Source organism: Zootermopsis nevadensis, unplaced genomic scaffold (genome assembly GCF_977971745.1).
Source record: "Zootermopsis nevadensis isolate Lab colony 2312 unplaced genomic scaffold, Znev_1.0 Znev_ptg000007l, whole genome shotgun sequence".
Taxonomy (NCBI): Eukaryota; Metazoa; Arthropoda; class Insecta; order Blattodea; family Termopsidae; genus Zootermopsis; species Zootermopsis nevadensis.
Genome location: NW_028259139.1, coordinates 4,765,283 through 4,780,866, shown reverse-complemented (window position 1 = coordinate 4,780,866; position 15,584 = coordinate 4,765,283). Strand labels below are relative to the sequence as shown.

General features: G+C 35.3%; 1 protein-coding gene across 2 annotated transcripts in view; it reads right to left on the bottom strand.

Annotated features, from left to right (window-relative positions):
- Window positions 1–2,035: 2,035 nt before the first annotated feature.
- The window catches only part of fru (sex determination protein fruitless), an 86,840-nt gene continuing 73,291 nt past the window's right edge, over window positions 2,036–15,584 (bottom strand). For both annotated transcript variants that reach the window (XM_022065949.2, XM_022065950.2), the window contains exon 5: window positions 2,036–5,781. In XM_022065949.2, coding sequence (XP_021921641.2) covers window positions 5,072–5,781 — 710 coding nt within the window. In that variant the 3' untranslated portion in view covers window positions 2,036–5,071. The remainder of the gene's footprint in view (window positions 5,782–15,584) is intronic.

Genomic DNA, 15,584 nt, shown 5'->3' with positions numbered 1-15,584 from the left:
ACGTAATATCTAACTGATCATACGCATAATACATATCAAACGGTATAAGAAGAAATGTTGGCTGTCCCTACGCTACTGTATGAAAGTGAATGTTATAACAAAATATTAAATAGGTTTGAAGCTTTGGGAAACTTGAATGACATTATGGACATCAACAGGGCTAGGGAAAATATCAGAGAGAATATACACATTTCACCAAAAGAGAGTCCAGGTCATTATGAGTTAGAGTGGAATAAACTATGACAAAGAATCTTCAAAATTATTATGTGAAATTGAGCAGGCATAACTGCAGTGGTTGCAAAGTCCAGGCCAAATGAATGGAGACAATATGGAGATGAAGTTAGCAGAACTTTCAGAACCAAGAAAGGGAATATATGAAAGACAATTTCAATGTTCTGGATTGTGACAATGCGCAGATTTTCGTTAGATACCAATACTAATATAGAGACTGTGTTTCTTCAAAACATTGGTACCTACCTTCAAGTTTACACAATGTCAAAATCCAAAGCAATATCAATATATTCATCACATGATAATCTGAAATCTCACAAATAAAAGACAAAATTAATAAGAATAAAACAAGCAGTAAAAAAAATGTCATAGACTTGTACAAAGGCATAACTGAATCTAAGAAGCTACCAACTTAGGACTAAATTTGTAAAAGATGAGAATGGTGGCTTACTTGTACATTCCCACATGTATTTTGAACAGATGGAAAAAATAGTTTTGTCAGCTTTTGAATGTGCATTGGGTTAACAGCTGAACCACTAGCAGCAAAGCGTAGCTCTATTTAGGCTGATACTGCTATTGAGAACTTAAAAAGATATACTATGTTATGATAAAATTCCAGTAGAGTTGTATAAGAGGTAATTACATTTACATTCTGAGATCCACAAACTTATTAACTGTATTTGGAAAAAGGAAGAATTGTCAGAGTAGTGGAAGGAATCTATTATTGTAACAATTTATAAGAATTAGCAGTAATTATCAAGGAATATCACCATTATGAATTGACTGCATAAAAAAATTATCCAACTGTCAAGGTTTAACTCCATATGTAAATGAAATTATTGAGGGATCATCAGTATGGGTTAAGACGTACATCAAACAGTGATCAAATATTCTGTATTCACTAGATGTTGGAGAAAAAATATAAGTGCATATTAGCTATTTACAGGAAGACTGGATTCAGTAAGGAGGGAGTCCTCTAATAAACTGTTACCACTTTTATAAAACTATTATTTATGGAAAACAAATGTTTTAAAGGCTAGTAACACTGATGTGTAACTGACTCTTAATGGACTGAATGTGTGTAGTTTGCAGATGTAACTGATGTTAATTTTGTTTCACATTTTAATTATTTTTCATGTGTTTTCACATATTGAGATTCAGTGTGGAAGAATAGAGAAAAACTGCATCTCGGATGGTGGTATTATCGGTTGCCATTAAGGATGAGGAAAATATTGAAAGATTACTTAGATAAAGCTCTGCCCAGCTGGTTAAAAGTTTGCTGGATACACGAAACATTTGTTAGAAACGGATCAATTGTGAATGATGATGTGGGGTATAGGAGACATTCAAGAATGGTTGAAACACAGAAATGCAGGCAAAGCAATGTAATAGCACTTATTAAAAAGCAATGACACCACACAATATCCAAAGCATATTTTCTTGAATTCTTTACAGATTAAGATGTTCCATGACAACATACTATACCCAAGGTGTATACAAACATTTGTTTTACTGTATTCCATATTTTACTAATTAAGAAGTTTTATGCTTTTTAGATTATGATAGTGAAATGAACACTTGCATGCAATCATCTAAAGATTACAGAGACTTACATATGTAAACTGTGACAGTGATGTGTGGACATTTGCTATAATCTGGCCATTATGAACCTCAACAAAACACAAAACATGTAGAGCGTTACAGGTAGTACAAATTCTATTGGTCATCAGGTTATTAGTGGTGATTTCTGAAGATGCCCAAACATGTCACAATAAGGAATTAATGACAAAATAAATAACACACCTATAGTGAAAGTTATTTATTGTAAATTGTTGTGTGATTGACTGAGAATCAATATTGAAGTTCAACAGAGTCATAACATGATGAAATACAATAAAAAAAATAACAATGTCTACATAAAAAGGAAAGCTGGGAACAGCCCAAAGAAATGAGATGGCAGATCAAGTCAAAACAGGCATCCCACAAACATCTTTACCGAGACTCATCAGTAGACACCAACGTTTCAGAGAAACGTCGGCATCGACTGACAAATCTACACAGATGATGATCATCATCATCATCCTCACTGCTATAAAAACCTCCTATCTTAACATCCTGAGAATTCTTTGGACTCAGGACTGAAGCAGCCGATACAGAAACTGATTGAGAGAGATTGAAGTAACCATGTGGACTATATAAATATTTTGCCAGAAATGTGAAACATGAATATAAATGACATACAAATTCTCTTCTCAAATAAGGTTACTCTCCACATAACACAGCCATGTTGTATGCGGCACTAAAAATGTATGAGTGATCAGAGTTTGTAAAAGACAATTATCAAAGGTCAATGTTTAGTGCGGTGTTTTGGAATTTTAGATCGTGGGCGCCTACTTTTTGTTAAAACGCAACAATTAATGATGCATCATAGACACTGCATGAGATTCCTGAGAATAACATGCCACTCAGCATTCATGTTTCACGTTACATTCAGCAAGATAGAGCACCACCCCACTTTGTGCTACTAGTTTAAAATTACCTGGATGGTACAGTCCCTTGCTGGTGGATGAGCAGATGTTGCTTTCTGGTCTGGTCTACTAGATGACTGGACTTAACTCCTTGTGATTTCTGGTCATGGAAGATGGTAAAGGATCATGTTTATGCAGCAAATCCACAAAATCTTGATCACTTAAAGCAGCATATAACACAAGTCACTGCCTGCATACTGGCAGAAATGTATCACTGTGCTGTTTACTCAGCATTTAACACCAAACTTTTCTGCATAGATAGAGAAGGGCAACGGAACGAAATATCATAGAAGGTAAATTACATTTGCGAACACTTTTCTTTTCAATCAGTAACACTTTCATAAAGGTGGTAACAATTTAGTGGAGTAAGACAATATTCTCACCAAGTTTACTAAGTCCATAAAACTAGTTAGGTTAATTACAAATGTATTTAACTAAAACATGTAATAAAGTTCAAAAAGTAAACATTTATTTGATGCATATTTTATTTAGAATGGTCTGAGATAAGTAAGTCTTATTACCAATGTTTTTCAACCTTGCTTTAGAACATGCCATCAGGAATTTCCAAGAAAAGAAAATGTGACTGAAAAACATGTAAAATGTACATATCATAAAGAAAAACACAGAAGCTGTGTCAGATGTTAGTAGAGAAGTAAATATGGACAGAACCAAGTACATGTTCATGTCTTGTCACTACACTGCAGGTCAAAACTATCATATAAAAGCAGCTTTGAAAATATGGCAAAATTCCAATATTTTGGAAACAATCAAAATTTGATTCGTAAGGAAATTAAGATATTAAGTTTGGGTATGCTTACTACAGTGCTGTTGGGAACAGTTTATCTCTGAATTTGCTACTGTAGAATGGGGTCAATAAACAGTTTCAGTTGCGAGATCTGATTTCATTTCCTCCATGCCAACAAGCTGCATCACTCTTGTAATGAAGGATGCCACAAGGGCACATAATATAACAGAACATTGTCTGCAAGATCAGATTTATATATATATATAACCCATTTATATATATATATATATAAATGGGTAAAGACTACTCCATTACCCTATTTCAGCAGGCATGCTGGAAACAAGATCCAAACTGAAGAAAACTTATTCTCACATCTATCCACCAACTCTATCAAGCTTTGATCTAAACAGAATATTTTTTATATATTCATAATAACCTGACTCGCATTACAAAACTGCCAGATGTAGCGTTTTCACATAGGCACATACATGAACATATATGTAAAACAATACGCTGTGCTACTTTTCTCATTTCATCGCTAGAGCTCTGTAAAGTGGAAAATTGTTTCCATTCACCCCATTTTAAAGCAACTAAAACATAAACTAAAATATAATTTAGCTGTTGTTTTGTATGGGTATGAATCTTGGTCTATAATGCTAAGGGAAGAAAACAGATTGCAAGTGTGTGAGAACAGGATGGTTAGAACAATGTTTGGCCCCAAAAGGAATGAAGTGACAGGACAGAGAAGAAAACTGCATAATGAGTAGCTACATATTTTGTAATCTTCACTAAAGATTATCAGAACGGTTAAAGCAAAGAAGGATGAGATGGGCAGGGCATGTAACACACTTGGGAGAAATGACAAACATTTGGTTGAAATAGACTGAAAGGAAGAGACCACTTTAAATAACTGTGTGTACATACAGAGGATAATATTAAAATGGATGTCAGGGAAATAAGGCTGGGTGTGGACTGGATTCATCAAGCTCAGGATAGAGACTTGCGGTGGGTTCTTCTGAACACAATAACGAACCTTCATGTTCCACCAAAAGTGGAAAATTTCTTGACTAGCTGAGCACATCAGCTTCTCAAGGACTTTGCTCCATGCAGTTAGTTTTTAGAGGTTAACTTCCGCTGTGCATCAAATCTTGCATAAAATATATGATCCATAATATATTACAGAAGTGTGTAAAGCAAATTTTCCTGTCACACCAATGTTCTCAACAGTCCACCCATACCTAATTAAGGATGGCATTTATATTTAAATAGAAAAAAGGGGAAGACCGAAAGGTTAGGCTACACTGGTTACCACAATAATGGCCTGTGAATAAATGTACAGTCTGTTATATATTAACTACATGCCTTTGTTCTGTACAATTGGATTTTCACTTCAGAAACAACGTACCATTTCTTATTTTACACATTACATCCTCCTTTGGGGCTGGAACTATTCTCATACCATCAACAGTCACAGCCCATAAATTGTAATATATTCTACTATCAATATCTTCCGTACTCACATATCAGCCATCCTACTTTTGGTTTAACTCCAATTCATTTCATAACCTTATTTAATGTTAGACATGTTTGAACATGAGTCTGATTTTGGAGAACTGGCAATCGGGGTATTGGTAAAGCCTGAACCGAGGTAACAGGAGCTTCCTTGTTTTGAAGTGTGCACATCAAGGTACGCCTGTCGGGAGAAAACGCGGCTGCAAGTTGGACACTGATATTTGCTGATGTGGACTTTGTTGTTGTGACGCAAGAGTGACGTCTGAAACTTGAAAGCTTTCCCACACGCTCTGCAGAAGAAAGATTTCCGAGATTTGGCTGAGTAGTCTGAAGCTTCTGCTTCAGAACCTGTGACACTTTGAGGAAAAGTGTTCCCAGATGTTGTAGAGAGATCTCCTGGGTCATCATTGCTTGGGGCTCTTCTTTTTGGACACCTCTGCTTCTGTTTAAAGCTGTGTCGCATCAATTCTTTGTGTATTGGTGTTGTCACTAAGCCTAATGAAGCTGAATCTTTATCTGCAGTTCCACTTTCAGTTTGCTGTTTGTCGTGAGCTGCCCTTCGTCGCTGATTCATTAACAGAGGGTGGATCTCATAACCAGAAAGCTGAGGATAAAACATGGCAACAGGATTTGGTGGGCCATGTGGTTTGCCATATGCTCCCATTCCAAAAGGTAGGTTTGAAGTTGATGCACACGGTTCATCAGTGCGTTCTACATCCACATCATAGCAATCTGCCATGTTGTTTGGAAAAGTGACAGATGCCACTGCAACAAAACAAAGAAAAATATTTATACTTTCAAGTAAATAAATATACACTTAAGGAAAGAATGACAGGCCTTGAAGGAATAATGAAATATGCATAATAGTTCATAACCAAAGAAACAAGTGTTTGTGAATTACTGACCTTAGTTTTGTTAGGTGAATTATTTCATGCAGCTACAGGCAGTTAAATAATCAAATGTTCGGCTATTTACTGTACGGTACAAACTTCTAAATGACATATTCCTGTTTATTACGAGGCAGCAGAATTTTAATTCAACAAAACAACAACAGTTAATACCCGACGGAGTTGTGTGCTTCTCATGACGGTATTGTCTCATTTACGTCTTACTGCTGTAAATACCCCTTCGTTCTACGTCTGTCGTCAGAACATTACATGTAAAACGAAAAATTAAAAAGTTGCCACCATGACCCTCCAAGATGTACGTGTTTCAACGTGCTTCTGGACGTTCAAATACCATTACATAACTGTCATTCAACATTTTAGGTTAAGGGTTGAAATTTGTTTAAGTACACACGCGCCAAGGTACTTCTTTATCAATGTAAAACACAAATTATCCGTACCAATTTGGTGTAAGCCTTTGTTGACGCTAAGTAGATAACTTCACCGCTCAAACAACTAGCGCTGTATTCGGGGACGCGAGTGTACGACATCTTGATCTTCATGGGCGCCACCTTCAAACTAATATTAGGAACAGCAGAAGTAGGAGCTTTACATTTCCTCTCCCTGTGCGCCTACCTGGCGCGTAGCGGGACAACTTTATAGACTCACAGGTATTATTCGTGTAAGTTTAATTAGAAATTCGAATGGTGTAGTACTCTTATACCCTCAAAATAAATTAAAGTGAAATTTATACATGATAATTCTCATACAGAAATGCCACAACTTCAGAGTTTTATACAATCTACTGAAGGATTCAAAAGACACAGGTGCACGCAGGTTAAATTCGGTCTAAGTAAACATCCTTAAAATTAATTACCACCAGTGAAAATTGTACAACAGTAGCTGGCTGTCTTCTGGGTTATAGCGACATGTAGTCTGATAGACGTTTCAAAGTTTCATAGATCTTTGCTGCCTCTGTCATCAGGGCACTCATCACTCTAATGATAGAGACAGCAAAGACCTCTGAAATGTTGGTAAACTTCTACCAGATTACATGGTGCTACAAACCAGAAGACAGCCATCTTCATACTCACCACCGTGAGAACCTCAAATCTTATTTATACAGTAAAAATCTCATACAACAAATGTGCCATATTTAAGAATCAGCAAGGGATTTGAAAGGTTTACAAAAAGATTCGTATATGATAATAGACTTATAGAACCGTCAGTAAATATGACATTCCTGGGTTTACAAATTCATACGTACCTAATCTGGACAAATCATATTGATAAACTCTTTCCTGTATTACATGTGGAACATGTTATGCAGTCAGATCTATAATGCATGTCAGGAACACTGACACATTCAAATCAGTTTATTTTGGCTATTTTCACCCCATAATGATGTGCAGAATAACTGTTTGGGCTAACTCATCTAACAGCAAAATTATATTCACTTTACAAAAGAAAATTGTTAGGTTAATGGCTGGTGTCAAATCTAGAAATTCATGTAGAAGTCTATTTAAGAGATCAGGAGATATTAGCTCTTCCATGTAAATATATATTCTCAGAAGTCTTATAAATAAAAGGCACTGTTTAAAGTAGCATTGAAAATACACTTAATTACACACTCCTTTCACTGTGTTGATGAATTTCTAATGTTTACAAATAAGTCATTTTGGCTTTCTTGCCTTTATATAATATAAATGGGTAGTACAATTTATCTACTATATGTAATGGGTGGATTTATTTATAACATACCACTACTTTATGTGAACCATATACTTATATCATGTGAAATATTTATAATAATATGAACTGTACTTGTATATACATATTGTATTACTATGACTTATTCCACATTCTGTTGTCTACTGGCTAACTTATGATTACATGGAATGTAATAAAGATGTTTGTACATGTGTATGTATGTGTTTGTGTGCGCTTGCATGTGTATGTGCGTGTAAATATGTAAGAGTAGTGTCTTACACCAAGTTTCATGGAAATGTGTCAGAAGGACTCAAAAGATAAACACAAAATGTCAGCAATTTTAACTACATTAAGATAAAGGTTAATAATAATAACTACATAACAGAGTTGTTACATATCAAGTTTCTTAAGAATCTGTTGGACTAAAAATTTAAAATTAAATCTTTAAAAAGAGTGGCCATTAAACCAAAACTGAAATGGTTTGACAAACGATAATGTAGGTTTACCTACTGTACTAAGTTTGAACAAACGTTTCAATATTTTTGAAGCTCTTACGAGGAGACAAACATTATGATTCTACAAAGTAGTTTCTGAAATGCAACTGAAAAGTCACTATTATAACCAAGCAAATACAATCAATTGTGTTGCTGTTTTATAATGTTTTTATTATAATCACAATGCTTTCATATATCACTACTTTAACTCTGTTACAGCTGCTGGCTGTACTGAGTTATAAGTTACAATCTGAAACCAACAAACTTTAGATGATGTTTACAAAGTGCATAGCAAAGTATGAATTATGTGGGGGCTAAGTCCATCCATCTGGGAGCTGGTAAGATTAACATAAATTAATAATATTTATGACAAGGCATTTATAAGCCTGAGAACAAGTTTCAAGATCCTTTGTCCCTCCTTTTCATATCCACCTTGAAATAAAATTTTTCCAAACATTAAAATATTATCAAACAGTTGATGAGAGACTCCCGGGTTACAAACCGCATCAGGTGGCTTGTAACCCAGTTGTCTTTCATCAGCTTCAGTCACCGTGAAAGCTTCACTTTACAATATCAAACAGTTTTATCATGATGTTCAAATCATTTAAATTAAGGCAAATACATTTCAGTCAGGCACAGATGAGTGGATATTACTTAACTCAGCAATATATGGAAGTAAAGGCCAGCTTTATGTGCTGTCTGCTCTATTCATTTGGAAGGAGCCACTGTTATCCACTGGATTACCCTGGAGCCATTATTTATGTTGTGGCAAAGATAAGAATCTAAATGTGGACTGAAGTTGGAGGCAGCAGTTTCCTCTGAATGTTCATAACCACCTATAAGACTATATGGCATCATATCCAGATTCACTACAAATCACATTTTAGTGCTGTGATAACCTAAAATTTCAAGAACTAAAGCATGTTGGGCCCCACGTGAGTTCCTCACTTGTCTGTTCTTTGTCTGGGTTCCAGTCACAATATCAGCAGTGCTCTCAATTAATACAAAATATCTCATTAAAATGACTCAAAATAGAAGTGTTCTGTCATAGAACTCATAGTGCTATAATAAGTCCAACTTACAATACTGAAAAGAAGACAGCCAACCCATGACTCCTTGGTCGAGTGATCAGCTCGTTGCAAGGCCTTTACCTGTACACTGGACAGCACAACACAGAAAGACGCGAACAAACATCCAAGGCTTGAGTGGGATTCGAACCCACGGTCCCAGTGTCTGAGTGGCACAAGGACCACGCCTCAGACCGCGCGGCCACTGTGACGGCCCAGTGTTGCAAGGGTTACACAGATAGCCTAGTTCCTATGAAATATGTGACAGACGTATGGATGGGCCTGTAAGATGTTCTTAGCTCTTGTCAGAGCATGAAGGACACTTAAAATAGCTTATATGTTTAGTTTTCAGTTATGATCAACTGAAAGCAATAAAGTCACCTCATATCTTCATAACTAAGCTCTTTAGACCTCCTATGTAGCTTTTGTGTTCAGTTTTCAGCATAGAATAACATTATACACCCATCCCTCAATTTATAAACATAATTCATTAGATGAAAAACTTAGTAAGGTGAAAATTCATATCAGTGGTAAGAAATTAATTGGTTTTTTCCTGAAGGAAAGAAATGTATGTAAAACTGAAAAATATGTATTCATTTACATGGTTTGTCATTGCACAAATTTATAGATTGAAAGTTCATAAACCGAGGGTCAGGTATATATGCACTTATGCTTGCATGTGTGTGTGTGTGTGTGTGTGTGTAGTAGTTTTTACAGTAAGCAGATTATGATACTGCCATACAACCAAGAAGTCTATCTTATGTAAACACTGTTGCTGTAAAGACTTTACACAAAGTCCACAAAGAAAGTATATGAGAAGATGATAAAAATGTTAGAATTTTTACTTCAGTGTTCTACATTACTGCATTGCACAGATATTCTACAACAAACTGTATGCTACAAATGTGAAGAATATTTCTGCTCAATTTCAGTTTCCTTTTAATCTTCTGTGGTCATTTAGCAGTCAAACTTCATTCATACTGACCTAAGAACTAACAGATTCAGTTTATCAGAAGTTTCCTCGTTTCAAAAGAATCTAATACTATTATGTATTTATTGTAATAACTCTAGAATAGAAAATTACTTCATTCTTGTGTGCATGTAACCTTATTTAACATTTCTTACAACTAAGAATAAAATAATATTACAACTCACCCAAAAAAACACAAACAGATGTATTAAAACTATTCATTGCATGGTAACTGATGTGTATTAACTGAGAGCTTTGAAAAACAAGTGTCTGTGCTTCCCACGGATGTGACTTCTTAACGTATCAATGCGACTATATGATGCAGTACAGTATGGACAGAGTGATCTATGCGTGGTGTGACTATGAAAGTGGTGCCACCGATTAGAAACTTGTTTCCCACATGATCGACACTTCCACAGAACTGGATTACTTATAGATGGCTCAAACATCTCTTGATACGATATAGGTGATAGGCACTCTGCTGAAAGAGAGATAAGAAATGAAAGTTGTAGACATACTGGATGTGAATTTTAGTAGTCAGTTTTTCCACAACAAACAAATAATTTTATCTGTATTCAAAAAAATGAAAAACGAAGAGGACGTTTACCTACAGAGACGTATCGCCAAAGCACGGCTACTGTTTAAGAAGAAATAACTGTACCAATACATGCACCACATGCATTAAAACAGGATACAACCAGGAAGAGCAGAACTTCAGAAACACAGCTTACGTCTACTTGACCATACATTCAAACCACGGCTAACTGGACTGGAAAGTACACTGAAATTCAAAAGGTTTTCTTCATGCACATCATGGGTGGTAAAATCAGCAGGTTGCTTCACTGATATCTACAGTGCAAAGGCACTGCAAGCTTGCAAGATTGCTGTCTTTTGAGTTGTTTATAATTATTTTATCATTCTGTCTACTTTCCAAAATGAGAATTACATAATGATAGTAAACTCTAGGATACTATCTTGGGCTAGGCATGAGACTATGTTGGTGGGAGGGTGAAAGAGAGACACAGAGAGAGAAGAAATGTATAAGGAATTGGTGGGGCAACTTCTTGTAAATGTCAATTTGGAATATGAGATTTGGAGGTTCTAACAGAAATGAAGATGTCAATTTTGGTCTTCTGGATTGTGAAGCCATATGGACTTGTAGGTAGGTACCAATGTTTCACAGAACCTTGGTACCTACATATAGTCTACACAGAGTCACAACCCAGAATACCAAGAAAAAGATGGAAAAATAATATTAAGATGAAAGCTAGGGAGATATGATGCAAGAAATGGAGGTGGCTTGAACTGACTGAAGTGTGTCCAGTGGTCAGCTTTGTTAATAGCAGTGTTGAACCTACAGGTACTGCTGACACAGTGACTGTACAATGGTACTCCAATTCATACATGTTCATAAATTCAAATCATTAGAGATTAAGTTCGATTAGGTTTCCCAAATGTGTTGCTTCAATGGACTTAAAAGTACAAAACAAGTAGAGAATTTATAGTGAAATAAATTTATTTTTATCCGTATGTTACAAGCAGTAAATTATTAAAATAAATTACACAAGAAAAACATTGTTCTTAATACATGCTACAATTTCAAACACAAGTAGTTATGAAATGACATACAAGCGACAACAAAAAGTAACAGAACCCAGAGCAAACATCATTAACACAACTTGATTCCTTCACGATACTCTAGTTGTGACTCAATACAACTGCCCCAACTTATAATTTTCAAAGGCATTTTGACAGACTACAAAATACATCTTTATGATACTTTCAACACCATCAATATACTCAAAACTGACAATCAATTAATGCCAGAAAACAAAATCCCAGTGAGATAGATCTTAATTAGATAGTCTTTTATTACTTGTTGGTAAAACTGATTGCAAGAACTTTTCTTGTGTTTTAGTAAAAGAGGACTGGTACACATAGTCCATTTAAACAACAATAAATCTCTTCATATACTATAACTCAATGACGTGAATCTTTTTTTTTTGGGGGGGGGGGGGGGAGGAGGAGTATATATTAACTTTTCTAGAAACTTTGGAAACCTCTGTTCTCTTAGGCTAGGGATTGGCAACTTTAGGACTTCAGTTCAGAATTGATGCCAGTGAAGTCTATTTTCACTGTTAACAAACTACAATCAATTTGCTTTTGCTTGTCACAAGTTTTAGTATCCACTTTACTGTCACCTTCTTGTAACTAAAATCATTGTGGACAGCATAATAAACTAGTCTAAAATTTATGCCCACATTAGCAGATCCATTTCTTGAGATGCTATAATGGCCATATTTGACTTACATTTTATTCAGATCATAAGGTGGGCTATGGAGATAAACAAAGTTCTTCAAACACACATGTTGTCACTTGAAACATTTCTATACTTGTTTGCACTGAACACACACAACACTTTGAGAACTGCATGAAAACTAAGACACCTTCTAATTTAACATGCAAGAGAGATACAGTGGGAAGTAATAATTTACAAGACTGTGGTATCCTGCCTGATTCTTGACACAGAGTTCATTGTGCCATGATATGTCCCTTTTATAACTAATTACACCACACTATTTATTTTCATAACTTCCTTCAAGCTGAAGTAAGTCCCTGTTTTTAACTGACAATAGCAGGAATAAATATAAAAAGATTATGATTTTGGGAAAAGTACTTGGTAAAAATATTTGACTCTGTGTACTTCAACAATGAAACCTCACTGCAAAAAGTACATCTCACTTCTTCTACACAATGAGCTAGCATCATCAATCATGTAGGGGTGGTATAATAAGCTATACTGGAAAGAATAGCAAGAAAAGCAATATTGAGAATATATATCCATAAATCATTCAGCATAATACTAACACTTGGCAATATGTCTGGATGAACCAGACTAACCTACTGAATAGGCTGAGAGTCAAAAACTTGAATTATTCATAATTCTGTACTTAACAAGAAATACTATGTCCACTCTCTTCATTAAACAGTGTAGATCAGTTTTGCTCAGCCTTTTTGGTCCTACATATACCCTCTCAAACTTCCTGGTGTTATGCACCCCTCTTCAAAAATATCTCACAAATTCTGATTAAATAGAAAACATATTAATTAAAATGTAGGTATAAGACATGTTTTTTTCATCATGTCTTTACTCTGACATAGAAATAAATAATGTAATGACTGCACCAATACAGCATAAGAAATTGAAACAATAGAATTAACTAAAATTGCAGACTCCTTAGGCAAAACGTTTGGACCCCAGAGGTCCACAGACCCCTGGCTGAGAAATACTGATCTAGATGGTATTCCTTTCATTGGGTAATATGGACACAAATATGAAATTTTGCCAGGGGCATCTGAAAAGATTAGTCTGATTCTGGTAATAAAATATTAACATAAAACAGCTTCTTATCAGACAAAGATTGAAAAAGAAACTTCTAAATTAAATTAAAATTAAACTCACTGCTGTTCTTTACAATGATTAAGAGAACAGGAGAGTAGAGGGAAGAAGTGAACAAGGAGACAAGAAGATAAACATGTAGTGGATTAAGTGACATTGAGATCGTTCCACTAATCTGGTTATTCATCTGTCATCACCCCAATGAGTGCACTGGCCTGATCAACCACTACCTGAACAGAACTTTGGTCTCTGACTTCGCACTTTGCCAGGTGAAACGGTGCCTTACCCTTTCCTGTAACCCATTATTTTTTAAATGTAAGGATCATTGAATATTAATTGTTATATCTGCTGGGTTGTAGTGCCACAGCTATTTCTTTCAAAACAACACATGTTCCATCCCAAAACATTTAACCAAATCTAAGTCACCATGTAAACTTCAAAATGCATACTGTTGAAACAGCTGAAGGTGTATGAGGAAAAAGTTAGTTCATGGAAAGTATACAAGATTCATGTAAGAATATTCCAGGAAAAAAATCCTTATTAATGACTATTTTGATAAAGAGAAGAATGTTTGGTTTTTACATGCAACAACAAACTATCTCTGCGAGTATACACTGCTCCACAGAACTGACATGAAAACTGTCCAGGAAAATGGACGTAATAATGGTTTCTCCGGTGAGACACAATTTTTCCACACAGGGTACATCGGTGTCTCACATCCCTTCCAACCACGCGTTCAAAAATTTCACTCTTGCGCCATGATCTAAACTCTGAAACAAGAGAAATGGCTATTATGCAGATTATAGATTTTTAATAAATGCAAAAGAATGGCACTGGTTAGATTATCTCATAAAAAGTGTAAATATAATGAATATAAGGCATATATAATGAAGGTACATGTACGTTTCCATTACTTTCTTTTAAGAAAGTGGTAGTCCCAGTTGTTTTTAACGTAGTTAAAAAATGTATCACATGCATATTCTCTAACCATTGCCCTGTCCTTTCAGTACAGCACCATGTCAAGGAATAAGCATCTTCAAATGTTTCAGATGTGATTGCCGCCTTCTTCATCTGGTAATACTTTTATTCCTTGGCACAATGATACTCCCAGAAGATAACAAACTGAACAACAGTCATGATGCAACTTAAGTCATATATGCATTTTTTATAGTCATCTGATTATTCTGATACTTCTGAGAAACATGCAACCTTCTGTAATCAAACTGCCCCTCTTGGTAAAATTCTTATCATAATGTGTTCTCATGGCAGTGAGTCTGAAGATGGCTGTCTTCTGGGTTGTTGCGCTGTGTAGTCTTGTAGAAGTTCACCAAAGTTTCAGAAATCCTTGCTGCCTCCATCATCAGGGCTCATTGCCTACATGGTGCAACAACCCAGAAGATAGCCATCTTCAAAAAACTGTGTACTTATTAAGCTCCTAGAATACTGATATTTGCCAGAAAAGACAAAGACAAAGAGCACTAAATATAAAATCAACATGCGGCATACAGGTCAGCAATAACCATTTTAATCAAGCATAATCTGCAATATTGACTCAGAAAGGAAAAAACACTTCTACCTACATTGACTTATGTGCACAACATTAAACACAACTGTGAAAGACACCTTCGCTCATTGTTTCTGAAGTAAAACGATAGGTTGTATCATACCTGACCAGTGACTACTTATACACTTATTACACAAAATAATGCAATAAAGTTGGAGAATTTAACAATTCATAATGGATGTAACATACTCCAAATGCAGTGTTCTGTTCCCATGGTAGGTAAATTAGTATGCTAGCCTTGATAGCTCTGCTGGTAAACTGGTTATCCAAAAACTTGTTTCTATCTTTGTACATTTAACACATGCAGTGAAATGAGTACTGTATTTTGAAAACAAATGTTGAGATACAAACCAAAAACAGTCATCCACCAAGTTCTTACTTCAGAAACGTATTACTGAATTGAGTGTGCCTGTTCATCTGTCTGTCACCTGACAATTTAATTATGGACATTAACATTTTTGTGAAACTGAATGTGCATT